Raw genomic sequence first — 20,662 nt, forward strand, 5'->3', positions numbered from 1 at the left:
ATGGTTCACATACTTTTTTTTGCCCTGCCATTGAAAAATACTGTAGCACTCTACTTTTAAATGCGTTGTCTCATGACGGTCTCACGACCAGGTTACAGATGAGACTACTGAGGCCCAGGGAAGTGAAGTCACTTGTCCAGGGCTGAGTCCCTTTGAACCCAGAACTTCTCATTCCAAATCCAGTGCACTTTCCACTATAGCAGGCTGCATCTTGTCAAGGGAGCCCAGCAAGGAGGGGCTGGGCTAGAGATGGTTGTGCTGACCAAAGCTTTGATGGCATAACCTGGAGTGCTGTGCACCCTTGCTGGCCATACGGGATAAGCCAATGGTAATGATTTCCATTTGGGTGTCTGTTTTGTTTTTCAGTCATGAGGCAGTGAAATCCATGTTTCACACCCAGATGAGGTGGGTCAGTCTTTGGAAACATCCCTGCCGCGCTGACCCATCTCCCTCACTTGCCTGGTTTGCTGGGGCTGCCCCTTCATGAGACTCCTTGGCTGCTGTCTGTCCGTCATGCCCTTCTGCCCCCCAGAATCTTGTCTTTGCCGAATGCTGCGTGTTTAATGCATTTATATTAATCATTTTGTTCCTCACCCACCCACTACCTGCTGTGCCTATGCTTCCTTCTCTTTTACTCCTCATTTCTCTCTCTCCTCCAACCTCAAAGCATGAAGGTCCTTTCCAGTCCACATCATCTTAGCAAAAACCCACACTGTCCCTTTAAACCCTGCTTATCATGAAATGAGGACTGTTGAGATTACTGACCTACTAAAGGACTCTGTGTTTGTTTATAACCTCCAACTTCTCACTCAGACGGGTTCTGAAAATGGTACCCATAACTGTGATGTTTTTGATAAATATTTATTCATAGTATTCTCTTTATTGCTTCTGGCCACCTATGAATTAGTGGTTTAGGTTAGATTTTACTTTGGACTTTTCTTAATGACCACTCCACAGCCCCAGTGGGCCTTTTTCTCAAGGTGGGCTTGAAAGTACTTGAAATGATCTTTGGATTAACAACAAAATGCTGTGTGGAAGTTTGGGCTTTGCGGGGGCAGGGGTAGGAGTGGTCGGTGCATCTGAGTCTGTGTTTATGTGTATTGCAAGGGACTTTAGATGACTCACATCATCTCCTGGGTGTTTGGTTCTGCATTTGTAGAGCAAAGGTCAAGATGAGAGCATGTCTAGGGACCTTCCTAATTCTAAGTCTCTGTGGCCCTGGACTCTGCTCCTGACCTCTACAAGAAATACTTAAGTTGCCTACTTGTGGCTCAATCGGCTGAACTGTAGAACTGCAGAGCATTAGAGATGGAAGAGGTCTGGGATCCAAAACAGAATGGTGGTCACTATTCCTCCCCTGGTTCCCAGTTCCAAGTTAGGTAAAATGGGGCATATCAATGTGCATTTCTTATACCTAAGTGACTTTACATTAACTTGGTTTTGAAAACTCTCTAATATCATTGAAATAATTTGAGATACTCTGAGACCCTGTAAGAACTGGATTAACCTTGGTGCGATGCAAAGCTGCTGGCCAACTCAACTGGCCACTGATTCACTGTTGAATGAGGATGTGTCAATATAGTGAGCTGCCTCTGTGAAAGGGCTACTAGTGGGAGCAGAATTGCTTACTTATCCCACCAGGACCAATACCAGAGTTCACATTCAACAGTGGCCCAGGAGTTGCTCCTATGCAACAATCTAGGACATCAGTGGAGTCCTAATCTCAAGGGTATTGGTGCATCCCATTTCCTGTGCATTGAAGACCCGGAAGGCAGACTGGGGACAATCAGGCAAGGCCAGTATGATGTGGTTAAGCTCTTGAGTTCTAATCTTGACCCTGGCGCCAAAGTGCTGTGGGACCTTGGGGGCAGTTCACCTCTCTGGTGTCAGCATCCTCATATGTGAAATGAGAAGGTCAGGCCCCTGTAGCTGGGACACATTAGGATTCTAAGCAGAGCTGCGAGAAGGATCATCTTGCCTTCCTCTCCTTCTTGCCTTTTATCCCTGCAGTAACAGCCAAAAATTGGGGTGGAGAATAAAGGAAAGAAGGAATAAAAGATGAACAGTCACTCGGATTTTGCCAGGCTCTGTATAGTTGTTTTTATCTATAGTATCACATATATTGGGCATGGCAGTGTACCCCACTTTGAGAAAAGGTTCTTTAACCTTAAGTGGTCACCTCAGGGGCCTGGACATGCAAGTCACTGCTGTTCCTCGCTTGGCTCTCACCTCCGAGCAGGTAGAAGGGGCTCCCTCTGACTGGGACCTTTCTCTGGTGCTGGAATCTTCTCCTGCCTTTCACGTGGCATCTGAATCAGCCTCTGGAGGTAAAGGAAATGACCATGGACTTCTCTGTAGATGCTTTCCCAGCCCTCTGCATCCTGCCCCTCACTCTCTGGGTGATGGGTTCCCTCTGGGCAGGGAGGCCCCCTGATGTTGGGGGGATACAGGAGCATAGCTTAGGATCCAGGCTCACCACTCTTTCTGTAGTTTCTGGCCTCCTGGGTGGAAGATGCATGGCTGAGAGGCCCACAGGCTGGTCTCAGCCAGTTTGGCTTAGCTGGGTGTCAGTTGTGCAGTGGATTTTGTATTCAGTACATTCTGTATCTATTACATGGTGAGGTGTGTAGTGCTGTAGGTAATTGGAGGGTCAGGTCTAGGCTGGAAGGGGGTTGCAATGTCATCTGCTCTCGCTAACCACCTTCAACCCCAAAGCCATGTCCCCCAATAAACACAAAAGTGAACAATGCAGTGGGCTAATAAAGAGCTAGCCTTTATTTGCCTCAGAGATCTCCAGGCATAAGTCTCCTCACATAAATTAGGTCTGAACCATTGGACCAAAGGTTAAGGTAAGAGGGGGCTTATAATTAGACACAGAACGGGCCAAGCTTCTGGGTAACTGAATGTGCGTGTTTCTGAGAGAAGCAGTCTCCAAACTAACCAGAAATGACTCTCAAGTCTTCTCTTGTTTGGAGTTTTTGCCTTATTATTTCTCCATTCCTTTGTTACAGACAGTCAGTAGCTAAATGCACTGGGAGAATTGCAGGCGTGGAAACTTTGTATGCTTTTATGATGGAGCCCAGACCTCTACTGGGAGTCTATCTGAGCTGATTCCAGAGCAATTAGCTGAATGGAGCAGATTTGATTGTTATAATGAGTAGAGCAGAACTATCCAGAAAATTGTCCTTTACATCACATCTCCCCCTTTGGGAGGGGAATGGAGTTTTCTCAGTGTTAGTGGAGGTTGTTGTCTTTGAGACTCAACTTCTTGAAACCTTGAGGATCATACCTCCCACCCCGGATTTGATGGACTCTTCTCCTTTACCCTGCTCCAGAATTGAACTCCGGGCCCTGGGCAAGATCTCAGAAGGAGAGGAGCTGACCGTGTCCTATATCGACTTCCTTAACGTCAGCGAAGAACGCAAGAAGCAGCTGAAGAGGCAGTACTACTTTGACTGCACGTGTGAGCACTGCCAGAGAGGGCTGAAGGACGAGCTCTTCTTGGGTGTGAAAGACGACCCGAAGGTACAGGCAGCCCCACTACTGGGGTGCTCCTGGGCATCTTCCCCAAGGGCCGGGCAAGGGCAGATTCCACAGCTAACCAAGGCACCACTGCCCTGGTGGACAGAGTGGGTGGTGGACAGAGCACGCAGATGGGTCCCAGCTAGCGTCCTGGTACCACTGCTTGCCAGGTGTTTGAGTTTGGGGAAGTTACTCTGTTTTCTCATTTGTAAAACAGGAATGATGGCACCCACTACAAGGGGTTGTTATGAGGATTAAGCAAGATGATCTATGTAAAAGGAGTGGCATAGAGTGTAGACACTCAGTAAATTTAAGTTCCTCTTCTTGCCCCTTTGCAGGTTAAGTGATGCTGAGATTTCCATATAGAGAGACCAGATGGGCAAAGAGATTTGTTGTTGTCGGGTTATCACAAAGATATTCCTAGTCCCATGGAAATGGGCAATGGGGAGATTGGGCAATGTTTGGATTGCTTAATATGCTTAATTCCTGAGTAACTGTTGCCTAAGTGGTGGTGAGACCACTGAGCACTGGAAGTCTTACCAAGGGGGATGTCAGGGGCTCTGCTGAGTTGGGAGAGAGCTAGGCTGCCAGGTGTCAAAGTAGCCGCTTAAAGCAGCAAGTCTTTCGTCACTTCCTATGATGGTAAAGCAGGAGGCTGAGACTGGAGCGGGTGCTGACTCCCCCTGCTCCATTTCCCTCCATGGGAAGGCACACAGGTGGAGAGTCAGATGGATCCGCATAGATGTGAGGGTCGGCTCCCTGCTGAGGGACCCAGAACAAAAGGCTCCAGCAGTTTTATGGACCCTCTTTTGGGGAGGAAGGTGGGGGAAGGGTTAGGAGTGGAAAAATACTGGGTACAGAGTCAGAGTGGGGGAAAAGTGTCTTCGAATCTCACCCAGCGCCCCCTTCACAATAAGCAGGCCTTCGTAGAGGCTCCTGAAGAAGACCTCAAGACTTCAGATAATCAACTATACTTCAATTTAAAAAAAAAAAAAAAGAGAGAGAGAGAGAGAGAGAGACTTAGGCAAATATGCAAATATACTCTTATACTTATGCAAATATGCTTATGCAAATATACTTATGCAAATATACTTATACTCTTTGCAAATATACTTATGCAAATATACTCTTTGCAAATATGCAAAGAGCTTGACCCGCCAGGGGGACCTGAGTCCTTGGCTGCATCCCCCTTCACAGACTGCGGTGCTCTGGCCCTGCACCAAATCCCTTGTGGGGAGGGCAACTTTCCCCCCACCTGTGAGGCCTGCCAGGGAGAGCCTTTGGAATTGCCTATGGTCAGGTCTGAAAAATCACACACAGGTTTTTAACCGGGAGCCATTCTCCTCGGAGAGGCTAACCCAGCACTTCTATATAATTCACAGTTCACCAGAGCATTTAAGATACAAATATACTTCTGAATTAACTTAACTTCTGCATCCTAAGTGTGGGCAGAAACTTGTCTCTGGTTAGAGCAAAGGCTACAAGCAAAACTGACTTCTAGGTTCAGATGGTGGGACCCCTCTCAATGACTTCATTACCCAGTGGTGTCAGTGCTACTGTCCAGGTGACTCTGTTCCCCAACTTGATTCACCTCTCTTTCATTTTCTGGCTATTCGAGGCTTCTTTTGCCACTAACTTATTTTTACTCATAATATATAATATTTTTTACCCTTTGGCCAAGCAACTCTAAGAATTTACCCTGCAGATATACTTGCATAGGTGCACAGGAATATATGTGTAAAGAGATAGTACATTATGGCATTGCTGGGAACAACAAAATATTGGAAAAAAGCTAAATAACCACCAATAGGGAAATATTTAAGTTAAGAAAATAAACTAATGAGGTAGATCTTTGTGTACAGACATGGAATGAGCTCTATTTCTTTTTTTTTATTTATTATTTTTAAAAATTGAAGTATAGTTGATTTACAGTGTTAGTTGTATTAGTTTCTGGTGTACAGCAAAGTGACTCAGTTATACATACATATATATATTCTTCTTCGTATTCTTTTCCATGATGATTTATTACAGGATATTGAATATATTTCCCTGTGCTATACAGTAGGACCTTGTTGTTTATCATTCTACATGTAATAATTTGCATCTGCTAGTCTCAAACTCCCAATACTTCCCGCCCCCCTCCCCCTCCCCCTTGGCAACCACAAGTCTCTACTCTATGTCTGTGAGTCTGTTTCTGTTTCATAGATAAGTTCATTTGTGTCACATTTTAGATTCCACATATAAGTGGTATCATATGGTATTTGTCTTTCTCTTTCTGACTTACTTTGCTTAGTGTGATAATCTCTAGGTCCATCCATGTAGCTGCAGATCGCATTATTTCATTCTTTTTTATGGCCGAGTAATATTCCATTGTATATATGTACCACATCTTCTTTATCCATTCATCTGTCGGTGGACATTTAGGTTGTTTCCATGTCTTGGTAATTTTAAATAGTTGAGCTCTATTTCTTAAGGGAAAAGAGTTAAGGGGCTGAACATTGACATATGAATTTGTTTCCTAGGGCTGCCATAACACAGTACCCCAAACTAGGTGGCTTACAATAGAAATGTATTGTTTCTCAGTTCTGGAGGCTAGAATCTGAAATCAAGGTCTTGGCAGGGCTGGTTCCTTTTGAGGGCTGTGAAAGAAGGATCTGTTCTAGGCCTCTTTCTTTGGCTTGTAGCTGACCCTGGGCCTTTTCACATGGTCTTCTCCTCATGTGTCTCTTTCTCTTCACCTGGCATTGTTTTTTTAAGAACACCAGTACTGTTGGATTAAGGGCCCACCCTACTTGAGTATGACCTCATCTTAACAAATTACATCTGCAATGACCCTATTGCTAAATAAGGTCAGATTCTGGGGTACTGGGGGTTAAGACTGCAACATAGGAATTTAATTTTGGGGGGATGAAATTCAACCCATAACACTGTATATTGCTACCGTTTATGAAAATTAAAATTAAACTTATTAAATTATTTAAATTAAAAGGGACACATGCACTCACACAGATTCACTCACCCCACATGGGTGTGCAAGCAGAGTCAGTCTCTAAACAGACAGAAGTAGGAGGAGAAATCTGTAACCAATGGATCAACAAGGCCTAGTGTGGAGAAGTTGAGTCATCCCTCTCAGGCAGGATACAAAACAGTCAGGAATGTGTTCCTTATAGGAACAACCCCATTTTCACAGAATCAAAGGTTCTGTTTTCCAGGAAATGTGTATTGACACGTACTGAACACAGTACCACAGGAGCTACAGAAAAGAATAAGCTACTGTGTCCACCCTCACCCTGACCTTCCAGAACCTGCAGGCTAACATGTGTCTTATCAGCAAGCCAGCCAGCCTTCCCTCCTGGTGCCTGGCCCTGAGTATTTTTTTCATAACTTGCTTCCACCACTACCTAATTTTTTAAAGAGGCCAGACCCTCTTTTCTCCCTTCAGAAATGAAGTGAAACAACCGTATAGTCATTTCTCTAAATTTTTCAATATTTACCTGGCAATTCCAATAGTTAAATAGGTGATGTGTGGCTGTTAGTTCCTGTCTCTTCACTTGAGATACGCTTACCAGCTGGTGACTGTATGCCCACGTCTTTCAGTCTGAATTAGTAGAGCTGACATCTCTCTTGATATAAAAACATCGATGATTTCTGCTTGAACCGACCTGGATTCAAAGCAAAAGCTGTCTATTATTTTTATATCACGTTGGGTTTCTCTGTTAAAATAAAGAAATAACTCAAAATAAAAATGACTCAACCAAAACAAGTAAGCAGAAAAAAAATTTGAGTATAACTTTTTAAAAGCAAGTGAATCTGAAGGCATAATAAAAAGCCATTATATTGTAGTGGAAAGAATACTGGAGAATTAGGAGGCCTGTGTTCTAGTTCTGGCTGTGGCCCTGAATGTCTGAGCTTGGGCAAGTCTCTTCCTTGTGGGTCTTAGTTTCCTCATCTGTAAAGTGGAGCCTTGGACTAACTTATTAACAGTTCCTTCAAGCTTTTCTACCTATGATGCCATCACAGTTGCTTTTCTTTCTTTATTTAAATAATGCTTTATCCCAGCCTGATAAGCTCCTTTCTATACACCAGCCTTTGTGACTCATCTTCAAACCTTAAACTGGCATCAAAATTGTTTCTGACTCCTATGTATATATTATAAATAACTAAATAAATATAATAAAAACATACACATATAGACCTGGATAAAAATAAAAACCAAATATTTTTTAAATGAGAACATAACACCAATTTCCCCCGATTGTAGCTTTGGACCCTCCTTGTTTAGGCTGTTTGGTTCTCTCTCTCTCTCTCTCTCTCGCTCTCTCTCTCTCTCCAGCCTTCAGCTATGGTTTTCACAATAGGAATGTTCCAGTTTTTCAAGGTTGGGGAGCTGATGTCCCTCTTTCCCTCCCCTCCTCCTCTTTTGGTTCCTCCTCTGGCTTCTACCCCTTCTCCTCTGGCTCCTTTCTCTTCCTCCCCGTTTTCTATTAATTGTGGTGCTACTGGAGAGGGGAGCGTCTCTCTGTGGGGTTCCTCACATCCTATCTGCAGATCAGGTTTTCCTGCCTTTACTCCGAAAAGGGAGCCAAGTGGAGCAGCCCATTTCCCTTCTCAGAATAGCTTTATCACATGTTGCATGTGTCAGTTAACCTTTCAGCCAGGTTGTTTTGAGAACCTTGGCAGTTGCCTCCTTGAAAAACTTTAATTCCCTTCCAGAACTTAAAGTAACACTCTTCCTTACAACATCAAATTGAGCAAGGCTTTTATTAACACCTAACAGCTTGGTATTCCCTGAATTTACCCTGCAAGATATTCATTACTCCAGAAGATTCACTAAGAATTTTGAGTTTTAAAGACAATGGAACTTACAGTAGATTGGAGACTAGTGCTCATAAACTAGATGTGATTTTATGAGCCAACACTTGGGCAATAGGTGAAACTAAAGATGTACGTTTGATGGATGGGTAACACACCGCCGAACCACCAGTCACAGAACTCCACACAACCAGGCAAGATGTGGACTCCTCTCACTAATGTGCTTGATTCCAACGGGCGAAGGAAAGCAGACACACACTGAAATGACTGGTCTTGGGACCAAGACATGGTCTGCTAACTAACAGAGTGCTGAGTAGCCCTCAGGCGGGAAGCCAACATTCGGGTCATCAGGCAGGAAGGCAGCCAGAAGCCAGAAATCTCAGCCAAATCCAAGGTCAAGGCGAAAGTTAAGTCAGGGTGAGACCTGCCAGCAGAAGTCAGAGCACTGATGGATGCATCAGATGTTGGAGTCAGGCTGTGAGACAAGTACAGAAACAAATACAGAAGAATTGATTGCAGGGAGGCCCAGATACAGAAGGATATGGAAATGAAGGTAGTCAGAATTTTAGGGATAATCAAGAACTCTGCGGAAGCCAAAGTAGGCGAGGTGGGGAGAAGAATAAATATAATCCCACTTCCTTAAGTGATCTTGACCCTGAAGCAAGCTGTCCTGGGTTCGGGTTCTCCTATTACAAGATGGACACTGTGGAACTGGCTCAAGACAGCTGGGAGCCTGAGGGAAGACCCTTGATCTCCATGTATTAGGGGGCTGTATTTTTAAGGGAACAGATGCCCATTCTCCTGTTACTTTTTGGTAGTTTAGTGACGGTGACCTCCCAAAATAATGTGAGCAGCAAATATAAACACAGCTGTTGATCCCGATTCTTTGTGGTGAAAAAATTGGATGACCAGAGGACTGATTAAATTATTCTAGTTTTGTGCGGTGGAAAACTCTAGTTATTAAAAAGGCAATATAGGTATTTTTATATTTATATGGGAAAATATCTACAATCTACTGAGTGAAAAAAAACAGGCAATAGACAGAAATATGTTATTATTCCAGTTAGAAAAAGATTGATGCTATTAACATATACACACTCATGCATGTGTGTACACGCAGGACAGCAATTCAGCCAGAACACACTGATACTGTCATATAGACATACTCTTTGCTGATGTGTCTATGCCTTTGATTGGTCAGTGCCTTTCCTGTACCAGTTGTTAAATAGTTTAAATATTTTTCCTCTGTATACTCATTGGAAAATACTCCTCAACGTGCTGTGTCCATCTTTGTGTGGGTTCTGGGGATTTCTACTTTTTTCTCCACACTTTTTCATATGTTTTAATTTTTTACAGTTTGCATATGTTAATTTTACAGTCAGAATAAATAATAAAGGTATTTTTATTTTGGAAAAAAGTTAGATTTGCCCAAGCAAAAAAAATTTTTTTCAGAAAAGAACTTCTCTTTCTTTAGTATTTTTTTTTTTTTTGCTGTTGAGTTTTTTTGTTTTTTTTTTGCCACGTGGTATGCGGGATCTTATTTCCCTGACCAGGGATCGAACCTGTGCCCCCTGCAGTGGAAATGAGGAGTCTTAACCACTGAACCGCCAGGGAAGTCCCCCCAGAAAAGAGCTTCTGATATGGATAAACATAGCAAGCAAACTTTTCCTTTGGTCTTTGAGAAATTTGGCACTTTTTCTTCAAAATTATTGTGCCTTCATGGGAACTGGCTTCTTAATTATGGTACCACAAATATCAAAACCTCATTTTTTTTTTTTTTACAAGATCACTAGACTGCTTAGGTAAACATAGGGAGCCTGGTAGGTCTAGATTTCGCAGCTGACAAGTTCTCTCATGATATCCTTTTGGTCTAGACAAGGAAATATGGACTGGATGCAGAGACACTTGGAAGGGTTGACAGCCCATAGCCACAGGGCCCTCTTTCATGAGCTCCAATGGCAAACTGGAGTATGATATTTTTTGGTCAAGTCCCCGGCCTCTGTCCTCAACCACTGGACCACCAGGGAAGTCCTGAGCTATAGGGACCTTGAGCGGCATTTACAGAACTGAAGCATTCAACGAAGAAGGCATTAATCTTGTACTATGGTGAATGTCAAAGGTGGCAGCTGTTCAAAGATGCAGTGGGTTGCCTCACAAAGGGGTCTCCAACTGAATGTCCCTCCCTTTCCCAGCCCTCCCAGGAGGTGGTGAAGGAGATGATACAGTTCTCCAAGGATACGCTGGAAAAAATTGACAAGGCTCGCTCTGAGGGTTTGTACCACGAGGTAAGAATTCATTTTTATAGGGGGTGGGGATGGGGAGGAGGGCAGAAAGATTCTCTAGTAAAGGAGGGAAATGGTGGTGGTGGAGGGGTGAAGACGGGGAGGCTACCAAGCAGGTTGTTTTTCTGGAAGATGTCCCTTGGCTGAGACTGTGACTCTTCTTGCCCTTAAGCATTTAGCACCTTTTAGGGGTGTGTTCTCAGTGACTGTTCAACTCACTGAAACTGGATTTGAGGAGAGCACAGGCAGCCTGACAGATGTCCTGGGGCTGGGGGTGTCTGTGATATCGGGGATGGAGGAATGGAAATGGGCAGTGGGTGTCTTGCTTTCTCGTGTCCTGGCTACAGTTTCCAGATCTACTAACTGTGCATTCAACCCTGGCTCTAGAAACACCAGGAGTTCTCAACTGGCTGTACACTAGAATCATTGAAAAAATCTTGATGCTCAGGACAATTCCTCCAGAATCTCTAGGAGTGGGACCCAGACATCAAGAGTTTTAAAGCTCCCAAGTGATTTCAACAAGCACCTAAGGTTGAGACCCACTGCCACCACTGACCTGCAGAGCATGTGCCTGCACTGAATTCACTCAGGCAGCTTGCTGGAAATACAGACTGCCGTGTCTCACCCCCTAAGGTGGGATTCGTCTAGTCTGCAACAGAACACAGGGACCGTGAATCAGTATCTTTTCCCCCAAGCTCTTTAAACAATTTGGTAGCTAGGTTTGGATGGCACTAGGGCATGCATGGCAAGGTGGGAGATTAATTTCTGTTCATTTCTGTCTGCTTTTCTCTGATCTTCATTCGCCTCCTTTCCTCACTCATTCTTTGCCCCTTTTTGAGCCCTTACTGGGGTGACCAACACACGACATGCTCCTTGCCTCCCAGGAGTTCTGTCAGGTTGCGGGGAGAGAGTCCCATGAACACAGCGTTGCTGTACAGTATGGAAAATCTATGGCAGAGGCTCGAGGTAGGAGCTGGAGCTTCTGACTCCATTCCTCTGTCCTCTTCTTCGTTTGTCCTCTTCTCTGCTCAAGCTTGGTAGGGTCGGCTGTAGGGCTGGACGCTGCCCGTGGGCTTACGAGGATTGCCTTCGGGATGGATTGTTTGCCAGTTCACAGTTTGTCACGCCCCTCCCCAGCTGCCTCATGGGCCTCTGGGAGAGTCTCAGAGAAAACTGGTTTCCACGCATCTGAAATGCAAAGAATTGTGTGACATTTCTCCCGTGAGAGTGGCAAGGGAAGGAGAGGAGAACTGTGAACCACTCAAATCGAGAGACCGTCTGACTTTGTAGGGTGTAACTAAGATATGTCCACACATGAATCAGTCGGAAAAGCCTGACTATAAAGGCGCTTGTGGTCGGGCCCATCTTCTTCCTCACCAGGACCAATGTGGCCTCCTCCTGATGGGTCGCCTGGCCTCTCTCTCTGCCAATCCATCCTGTATACTTCGAGCAGGGCACGACTGTCCAGCCTCACTGTGCATAAGGGCCACCCAGGGGTAGATGTGAAGGATGCCAGGGTCCCTCTCCCGGGTGTTCAGTTTCAGTTGGTCTGGGGTAGGACTCAGACACCGGGATTTTAAAAAGCTCTCCGGATGACTCCAAAGCACAGCCAGGATGCAGAATCATGGGAATGACAATTGCGTTGTTGTGAGAAGAAGTACATATGTATGTATGAACGTGGCTTTCATAACTCCCTACTGACTTCTATGATAACTCCTCATTCGGCCATGTCAGCTGTGTCTCCCACTGTGACCCTTGCCACCCCTACATCTTAGCCCGGCAGGGCCATTTTGCTATTCAGATCACAAACTGGTGCTTTCCCTTCTCTGCCGGCAATCTCCTCAGGCTTCGAAGAGCGAGTGTCCAGTGCCATCGCGATGCTCCCATATGTGAATTAAGCGTGTGCTCTGGTGCAGTGATAACAGACAGGGCCTGTGTCTCCTAGGTTGTGAAATTATGCCGGAAGTGCCTGCAGAAGCAAGAGACAGTGTTTGCTGACACCAACATCTACCTGCTGCGCATGCTGAGCACCGTTTCCGAGGTCCTCTCCTACCTGCAGGCCTTTGAGGAGGCCTCACACTACGCCAGGAGGATGGTGGATGGCTACATGTAGGTGACGATCCTGGGTCTCAGGTAGTCTCCTGGAAATGTGTCTATTCCGGGGATGGCAAAGAGATGGCATACATATTGCTACCTCTCCCTCCTGCGCCCACAGCAGGCATCAGTAATGGATCACTGTCCTCTTTATAACTGAGTCTTTTTATCATGGTGTTCTGAGCAATAATGTCCAAATAATCAGTTTTGATACCTGAGATGAAATCTATTTGTCATCCCTGGTCTTTCCCAAATCCTCCAGCTTGTCTGTCGTTTGGGAGGCATCTTCCGCTTGTGGTTTCCTTAAGGCTGAATCTGGCTTGATCTTAAGTGCTTAGAAAAGCTTTTCCCCCCTAACAATCAACAGAGGCAATCTTGTCAGCTTTAGATTTTATTTAAAAAAAAAAAAAAAAAAAAAAAAAAGAGGAACTTCGCTGGTGGTCCAGTGGTTGAGACTCCTGGCTTCCACTGCAGGGGACATGGGTTCGATCCCTGGTCAGGGAACTAAGATCCCACATGCTGCACAGCAAGGTGCAAAAAAAAAAAAAAAAAAAAAAAGAGGTGTCAGCCATTCTTGCTTATAAATTGTAAAAGGCAACTCCTTTGCCTTCCCTCTGCTAACGTCCTCTCTTGCCTTATCTTATGTGTCCACATTGGCATGTGAATTTGTATTTCTGGCCAAATGAATATGTTGGCATAAGAAAGTTGCATTTTTCTGAGTGGATGTCACTCATAAACAAAATCTGGGAAAACTGTACACCATGCGAAAAGGAAGTCCTGTTAAGAGAGTGCCAAGGAGGTGAAGATACAACTCTGTCCCAAGAAGGACATTCAAATTATTATTTTTTTTCCCCCTGAACTTCCTAGCCCTTTCGAAGGAGAGGGCTGGGGAGCCTCTGAAGGCTCCTTGTACTCAAGTTCCAAGTACAATCCTGACCCCGTTTCCCCATTAGGACTTGGCTCAGTACCCTAGGTCGGAGTCTCAGCTCTTGCAGCCTCACCGCGTGGGGTGTTTCGCATCTCACTGCATCTCCGTGTGCCTTAGTCTCCCTTGATGGTTAATGCCTCACAGCGCTGGTGGGAGAGTATATGGACTTAATCAGTGAGGTCACTTTATAAGTTGTCAAATGTTGTGCAGATAAAAGGTAGGTTGGGAATATGTGTTATCATTACTTGCTCTGCCCCTGCAGGAAGCTGTATCACCCCAACAATGCCCAGCTGGGCATGGCCATCATGCGGGCAGGGCTGACCAACTGGCATGCCGGCAACATTGAGGTGGGGCACAGCATGATCTGCAAAGCCTACGCCATTCTCCTGGTGACACACGGACCCTCCCACCCCATCACCAAGGACTTAGAGGCAAGTGGCTTCTTGGGGGCAGGTCTGGGCTCTCTGAAGATGAAAGCTGAATGCTAGACTCTGCGTTTGGAAAGACCCTAGATTGCCTGCTAGACCGGAAGGGAATTCAGAAATGCTTAGTCCACTCCCCTTGTTTTACATATGAGAAAACTGAGGCCCGGAGAAGGGGAGTAACCTGTCCTTAGTCACAAAGCGAGTGGATGGCAAAATTGAGGCTTGAACGCTGGGATGCTCCAATCCTGGACTGAGAAAACCTAACGGTGTGCATGTGTGTGTAACACGTACATTAGAAAACGTGCCACGTGGAGTAGAGTCAGGGAGCACAGGTGCTGGGATCAGACTGCTGGGATCCAATTCCAGTTTTACCACTTTCCAGCTTTGTGGCTACAAATATGGAGTGTGTGGGCCTCAGTCTTCTCATCAGAAAAATGGAGAAACAAGGGTAAGGTTGTGGCAAAGGTTCAATGAATTGATGTGTGAAAAGCACTCAGAACAGTGTCTGGTGAGTGGCATGCTCTTCATAGCTGCTGGTTGGCTTTGTGCTTCGAGGGCTGATTTATTTGAAAGTGACAGGGTTCGAAGGACTGTCCTCCGGCAGTAGTAGTACAGGGAAAGAGGACAGACTTTGGTGTCATAGAATGTATGTCAGTACATTAAGCTTGTCAAATGCAAGTGTTTGTCATTGTATTCTCTGCTCTAACCTCAGCCCCTCAACGAAGCCTGGCCCTTGATACACATTTCTTGAATTAACATATGGGAGAATGAGGGTTTTTCTATGTGTCACATGCTGTAATCTTACGGCCGTTGTAAAGCACAAGGGAATCTCACCCATTTCATGTATGGGGAAACTGAGGGCTGAAGGGGTTAAGTCACTTGCCTGATGTCCCAGAGTGTTGATGGGACTTAAGTTCAGGAACCCGGGTTCAAATCCAGGTCCCCACCTAGCGGTTCCTAAGAACAAACATTCTCTGCTGAGAGCATTCCCTCAAGCTACTCTCTCAGGGGTCTGACTTCCTCTTCCTAACAAATGGAGTCCACTGCCAGGACGTTAGACTCGCAGCGTATGAGTGTGTGTGTGTGTCCTCTGAGGAGGTACAGTTGAATCTCAGTGGCCGGGAGCCACTTACCCCATAGTCTGTCATTTCCAAAAGGGCCACGGTAGGTCAGAAACCAACACATCCTGGGAGTTTGTCATCACTGTTTTCGGTGTATCCGCGTCCCACAGGCCATGCGGATGCAGACGGAGATGGAGCTGCGCATGTTCCACCAGAACGAGTTCATGTACCACAAGATGCGCGAGGCCGCCCTGAACAACCAGCCCATGCAGGTCATGGCTGAACCCAGCAATGAGCCGGCGCCGGCTCTGTTCCACAAGAAGCAATGAGGACCTGCCTGGTGGGAGAGGGGCGCCGTGGCTGGAGAACTGGGGAGACATTCTGGAGGTGGTGGGTTTCTGGGGAGACCCTTGATGAGGAAATCAGCATAAAGCTCAGCCCTGTTGCTGCGGGAATGTCCTACTCTTTTTTCCCAGTGTCATTTCGGTTCGTTTCAACTCTGTTCAATTCAATTTAACCCTATCCCAGACCAGTCCAACTCCTCCTACGAATATTTATTGGGGTAAATATTTATAGGGATAAAGAAGCTCCAAATGTAGCTGGAGAGGCAAAATGTAAACAATTAAAGCACAGTGTGATAATAAATGCAATGGTAAACTCTATGGAGAGAGGGGGTACAGTGGAGGGCGTGTGTCTGGTGTATGTGTATGTGTGTGTGTGTAGTGGTGAGGGTGTCATGGAGGAGATGACATCTGAGCTAAGGGTGGCAGGTACCTGGAGTCTCAGGTGGCCGCTCACCTATCTGTGCAGGTGTCTCTGGAATATTCAGGGTTTGCTGACTGGGATGTTGGGTGATGTTCAGTTTCCTCGGGTGAGTGTGGAGTTATGAAGAAGAGGCTGTCTTTGGGCCTTTTAGGTCCTACTCAGAGAACTGAAACTTCTTCAGAAGGGCACGTATGCAGAAGGAGGGCTTTGCCCAAACCACTTGAGGCCTCAGTTTAAAGTCTGGGTTCCCAGCATTATTCTGAAACTACTTCTAGAACACAGAGAGGGAGTGTTTCCTTTCCACACCCTCCCTGCCAAGCCTTGTGATTCCCGTGACGCGGGGCTACTTGGATAATAGCTGAGATTTTTCTGGCCATTGGCCTCCTAGGATTGAAGAAGTCTCTTCAGGGTGAAGTTGAGGGAGAAACTTGGAAACCCACATACCTGATGATCATGGGTCCAGCGGAATTGGCCTTTGCGTCTTTTATTTTGTCACATGTGCCTGGGTGGTCTTTACCAGCTTAGACTTCATCACTGGCCCCCAGTAAATCTCTATTTTTTAGTAATGAATCATTATGACTTGCCTTGCTTGATTTTTTTCATTGTCCGTACCCTGGGTCCTCTGCTTTCCTTACCAGAAGGAATGTCTAGTCTGGACTCTGCACACCTAGGTGAGGACCTCTTTGGGAGAGTGACCAACTTGCCCTCATCTCCTGGGAGGCTGCTCTGGTTTCCACCCAAGAGTGTGGGTCTTGGGAATCAACTAATCTAGTTGTCCCATTGTCCTGTTATCTTCTGGGATCCCAAACTTCTCACGAATGTTTTGGGGGATCCCGGACAAAAGCCCCCCGTTTGAGAGTGTCACCAAGTCTTCTGTACTCTCTGGGCCCACCCTTGACCCCAGAGCTCTAGCTAACATCTTGAGGTCAGGTGATTCCATCAGGCCCCAGATCTGTCATCTGTGCCTAAAGTGTCAGTTCCTCCATCCCCACCCTTTCGTCCTCAAAATGATCCACTGCTTCCCTTGTGACCTGACCAACAGCTCTGCCAATGTGCCAAAAACTTTGTGCAAAAACTCTGCAAAGGTGCCACCTCTTTGCAGAATACGGGTACCTGGCACTTGGCTCTTCATTGAGGACACCTGCTTGTTCGGAACTTTCACAGGGAGACTGACAGTTCTTCCAAGCTCATGTAAGGATGGCACCAGCCCTCTGCCAGGGACCTGACTGTGCCAGTTCAAATGGTCCCTCTTCTATCCTCATATGAAACCTTCCCCCAAACCTCTTCCCTTCTTTGTCACTGTCACCTGCCACGCCGCTGGTCATTCCCCCACATTCATGGTCTTCTTTTCCATCCCCTCTTCCTCAAATTTGGTGTCTTCGAAGTCCACTTTCACAAACCATCTAAACCACTTGTTTTACAGATTCTTCATTTACTCAATTCCAGGTGTCTTTCCATTTGCTCCATTAAAACCCTCTCTTAGTTGCACCCTGGACACTGTCATCACCCATAATTTCTCCATTTTTTGGCCGCCCTCTGTGGCATGCGGGATCCTAATTCCCCGACCAGGGATCGAACCTGTGCCCCCGCGCAGTGGAAGGGCGGAGTCTTAACCACCGGACCGCCAGGGAATTCCCAATTTCTTCATTTTTGATGTCTAACTCTCTGGTCATTGCTTCCCATCTGTTCACTTCTCTTTTTCCTCCACCCCTGATTACTAGATGACATCGTATTTTCTCCAGCGTGTCACCCTCCTCCTGTCTTCACATCCTTCCAGATAACCAGGGCATCAGCCTCTTTTCCTTTTTGCCCGTCCCCCCTTCCTACTCGGCAGAGTCCAGGCCTGGATGAATTCGGCTGTCTTGGTTTTTTTTTTTGTTTTTTTGCGGTATGCGGGCCTCTCACTGCTGTGGCCTCTCCCGTTGTGGAGCACAGGCTCCGGACACGCAGGCTCAGCGGCCACGGCTCACGGGCCCAGCCGCTCCGCGCCATGTGGGATCTTCCCGGACCGGGGCACGAACCCGCGTCCCCTGCATCGGCAGGCGGACTGGCAACCACTGCGCCACCAGGGAAGCCCGCTGTCTTGTTTTTCCTCTGTTGCACCTGGAGGTCTGAGCGCAGCCAGGAAAATGGCACCTCTCAGCTCAGGCGCCTCCACGGCCTCCTCTCCAACCTCGGCTGGCCCTGGGGTGCAGCCCAGGCGTGCTCCCTGTGTGCTTTTCTCATTGGCTCTCCCTTTGCCCAGTGGTTATTTCAGGTCTTCACTCCTGTCCTCGAGCGAGTCCTCTGCTTTCAGCAGAACCTCATCTCCTGCTTCACGGAGAGCCCAGGAGACGGGATTCCTCAATTTCCTCTTCCCACGCTCACACGTGTTGTGTCTGTGCTCGTCCTTCCCGCTTCCGTCTCACACCAGTGGGATGGGAGCCCCTCTCCTCCAAAGCCAAACTCCCCACCTGTGCTTTGGACCCCATCCCCTCCTAGGTCCTTGGGGCCTTGCTTCCCATTTATTCCTTCTCACCCTGGATTCTTCACATTTCTCTGTCTACTGGCTTCTTCAAAGCAGTTAATAGAACGTGCTGGGGACACTTTGATCATAATCTTCAAGGCTGGGTATTTTTAAAAAAGGCTTTGTCTCCCACAGTTATTATCTGCCTTTCTTTACTTTCCATTTCTTCCCGAACCCACTGCAGCCTGGCTTCCTGAGTCCATGAATGTGGCTCTTCCCATGGTTGTCTCTTGCGGGGACTTTGCAGCCCTCGTGTTATTTGGCTTCTCTGCCTCAGTTGGCGTCACAGCCCTTGATCTCCGGGCACCACATCCTTGCGGTGATCCTCTAATGAGGTTTCTCCCCTGACCCCGTTTCTCTCCTGCCCCTGATAGGCTGGCACTTCCTGGAGCTGGTTTTGTTCATCCGGGTCTCTCTCAGTTTGTCCTCATCTCTCTCTGCACACCCTCCCCCATGGGCTCAGCCAGGCCCTTCGTTTAATCACTGCCTTGGGGCTGATGTCCTTAAATCTGTATCCCTTGACCTTGCTCTTGAGCACCAGCCCCGCACACCCTCTTGAACATTCTGCAGGCATCAAACATCAAACATCAAACTTGGCGTGTCCAAAAGGAAGCTCTTTCTCATTCCTTTCTCTCCACCCCGACACTTGTTCCTCCTCAGCGCTGCCCTCCTTCCACCCCCGAGGAGAACATCTGACTTCTGTTCTAGTCACTTCCTGAGTATCTACCGCATCTGAGACGTTAGGTCCACTCAGTCACGGGTCCCCGGGTGGCCCATGTTCTTCTGTGCCTCTCTGAGTTTTGAAACATTCTCCCCAAAATACCCGAAACCTGCCAACTCATATTCATCGTTTCAACACCCACTTTGGAAATCACCCCTTCTGGGAAGTCTTCCCTGAAAGCCTTAGATTCAGCTGGCTGCCTGTCGGAGTCTGTCCTATTATCCTTGAATCTCCCATCCTCACCCTCCCCTCATGGCCTTATCATTGCCTTTCCACTTGTCTGCCTCCACCATCAGACGGTGAGCCTCTGGAGGGCAGGAGCTTTGTTCCTTTTTTCATCTTTCTATCCCCAGAACCTAGCACAGGTCCTGGGACATAGTAGGTGGTCAGTTAATGTGTGTTGAATGAATGAAGGAATAAGCGAATGAATTTGCTTAGATCAGAGCAGAAGAGACATGAAACTGTGTATCTCGAGTTTTTATGTTATTGCAGTCCACAGAGGCCATTAAATTTTCTGTATTTCCAAGCAAATGTGTGTGGCTTCTTTCTTTCGGACAGTCTATTAATAGAACCCTCTGTCATGATGGAAATGTGTTCTATCTGTGGCCAATACAGTAGCCACTAGCATCATGTGACAATGGAGAACTTGAAATGTGTCTAATGTGAGTGGAAAACTGAACTTTTAATTATTTCATTTCTTCTTTTTTTTTTTTTTTTTGTGGTATGCGGGCCTCCCTCTGTTGTGGCCTCTCCCGTCGCGGAGCACAGGCTCCGGACGCGCAGGCTCAGCGGCCATGGCTCACGAGCCCAGCCGCTCCGCGGTATGTGGGATCCTCCCAGACCGGGGCGCAAACCCGGTTCCCCTGCATCGGCAGGCGGACGCGCAACCACTGCGCCACCAGGGAAGCCCTAATTATTTCATTTCAATCCTAATAGCCAATGTGGTTAGTGGTTACTGTGTTAGACGGTGCAGTTTTAGAGAATACTTCAATGTAGTTCTCAAGATTATGGACACTGACACAAATTAAGTTCATATCAGCTCTCCTGATATTAGCTAGATGACCTTGGACTGGTTATCTCATCCATGCCTCAGTTTCCTTATTTCTACTTAACACATAGTGTTGCTATAAGAATTACATTTTTGGGCTTCCCTGGTGGTACAGGGCTTAAGAATCCACCTGCCAGTTCAGGCAACACGGGTTTAAGCCCTGGTCCGGGAAGATCCCACATGCCGCGGAGCAACTGAGCCCATGTGCCACATAGACGGTGCAGTTTTAGAGAATACTTCAATGTAGTTCTCAAGATTATGGACACTGACACAAATTAAGTTCATATCAGCTCTCCTGATATTAGCTAGATGACCTTGGACTGGTTATCTCATCCATGCCTCAGTTTCCTTATTTCTACTTAACACATAGTGTTGCTATAAGAATTACATTTTTGGGCTTCCCTGGTGGTACAGGGCTTAAGAATCCACCTGCCAGTTCAGGCAACACGGGTTTAAGCCCTGGTCCGGGAAGATCCCACATGCCGCGGAGCAACTGAG

At 46.7% G+C, this 20,662-nt stretch overlaps 1 protein-coding gene and 1 long non-coding RNA gene across 3 annotated transcripts in view; one reads left to right on the top strand and one right to left on the bottom strand.

The window, feature by feature from the left end:
• The window catches only part of SMYD1 (SET and MYND domain containing 1), a 33,389-nt gene extending 16,910 nt beyond the window's left edge, over positions 1–16,479 (top strand). Inside the window, exons 5-10 of one of the 2 annotated variants that reach the window (XM_007102540.4) lie at positions 367–405; positions 3,336–3,525; positions 10,527–10,619; positions 12,562–12,725; positions 13,901–14,069; positions 15,295–16,479. In XM_007102540.4, the coding sequence (XP_007102602.2) occupies positions 367–405; positions 3,336–3,525; positions 10,527–10,619; positions 12,562–12,725; positions 13,901–14,069; positions 15,295–15,453 (814 nt within the window). In that variant the 3' untranslated portion in view covers positions 15,454–16,479. The remainder of the gene's footprint in view (positions 1–366; positions 406–3,335; positions 3,526–10,526; positions 10,620–12,561; positions 12,726–13,900; positions 14,070–15,294) is intronic. The other variant, XM_024129958.2, reaches the window with a different exon arrangement.
• On the bottom strand, positions 415–6,062 carry LOC114487320 (uncharacterized). The gene is made up of 4 exons (XR_003682317.2): positions 5,807–6,062; positions 4,063–4,490; positions 1,877–2,321; positions 415–552 (listed from the first exon to the last, which is right to left on the bottom strand). It is a non-coding gene; the product is annotated as an uncharacterized lncRNA (long non-coding RNA).
• Positions 16,480–20,662: the final 4,183 nt, after the last annotated feature.

Source organism: Physeter macrocephalus, chromosome 12, assembly GCF_002837175.3.
Source record: "Physeter macrocephalus isolate SW-GA chromosome 12, ASM283717v5, whole genome shotgun sequence".
Taxonomy (NCBI): domain Eukaryota; kingdom Metazoa; phylum Chordata; class Mammalia; order Artiodactyla; family Physeteridae; genus Physeter; species Physeter macrocephalus.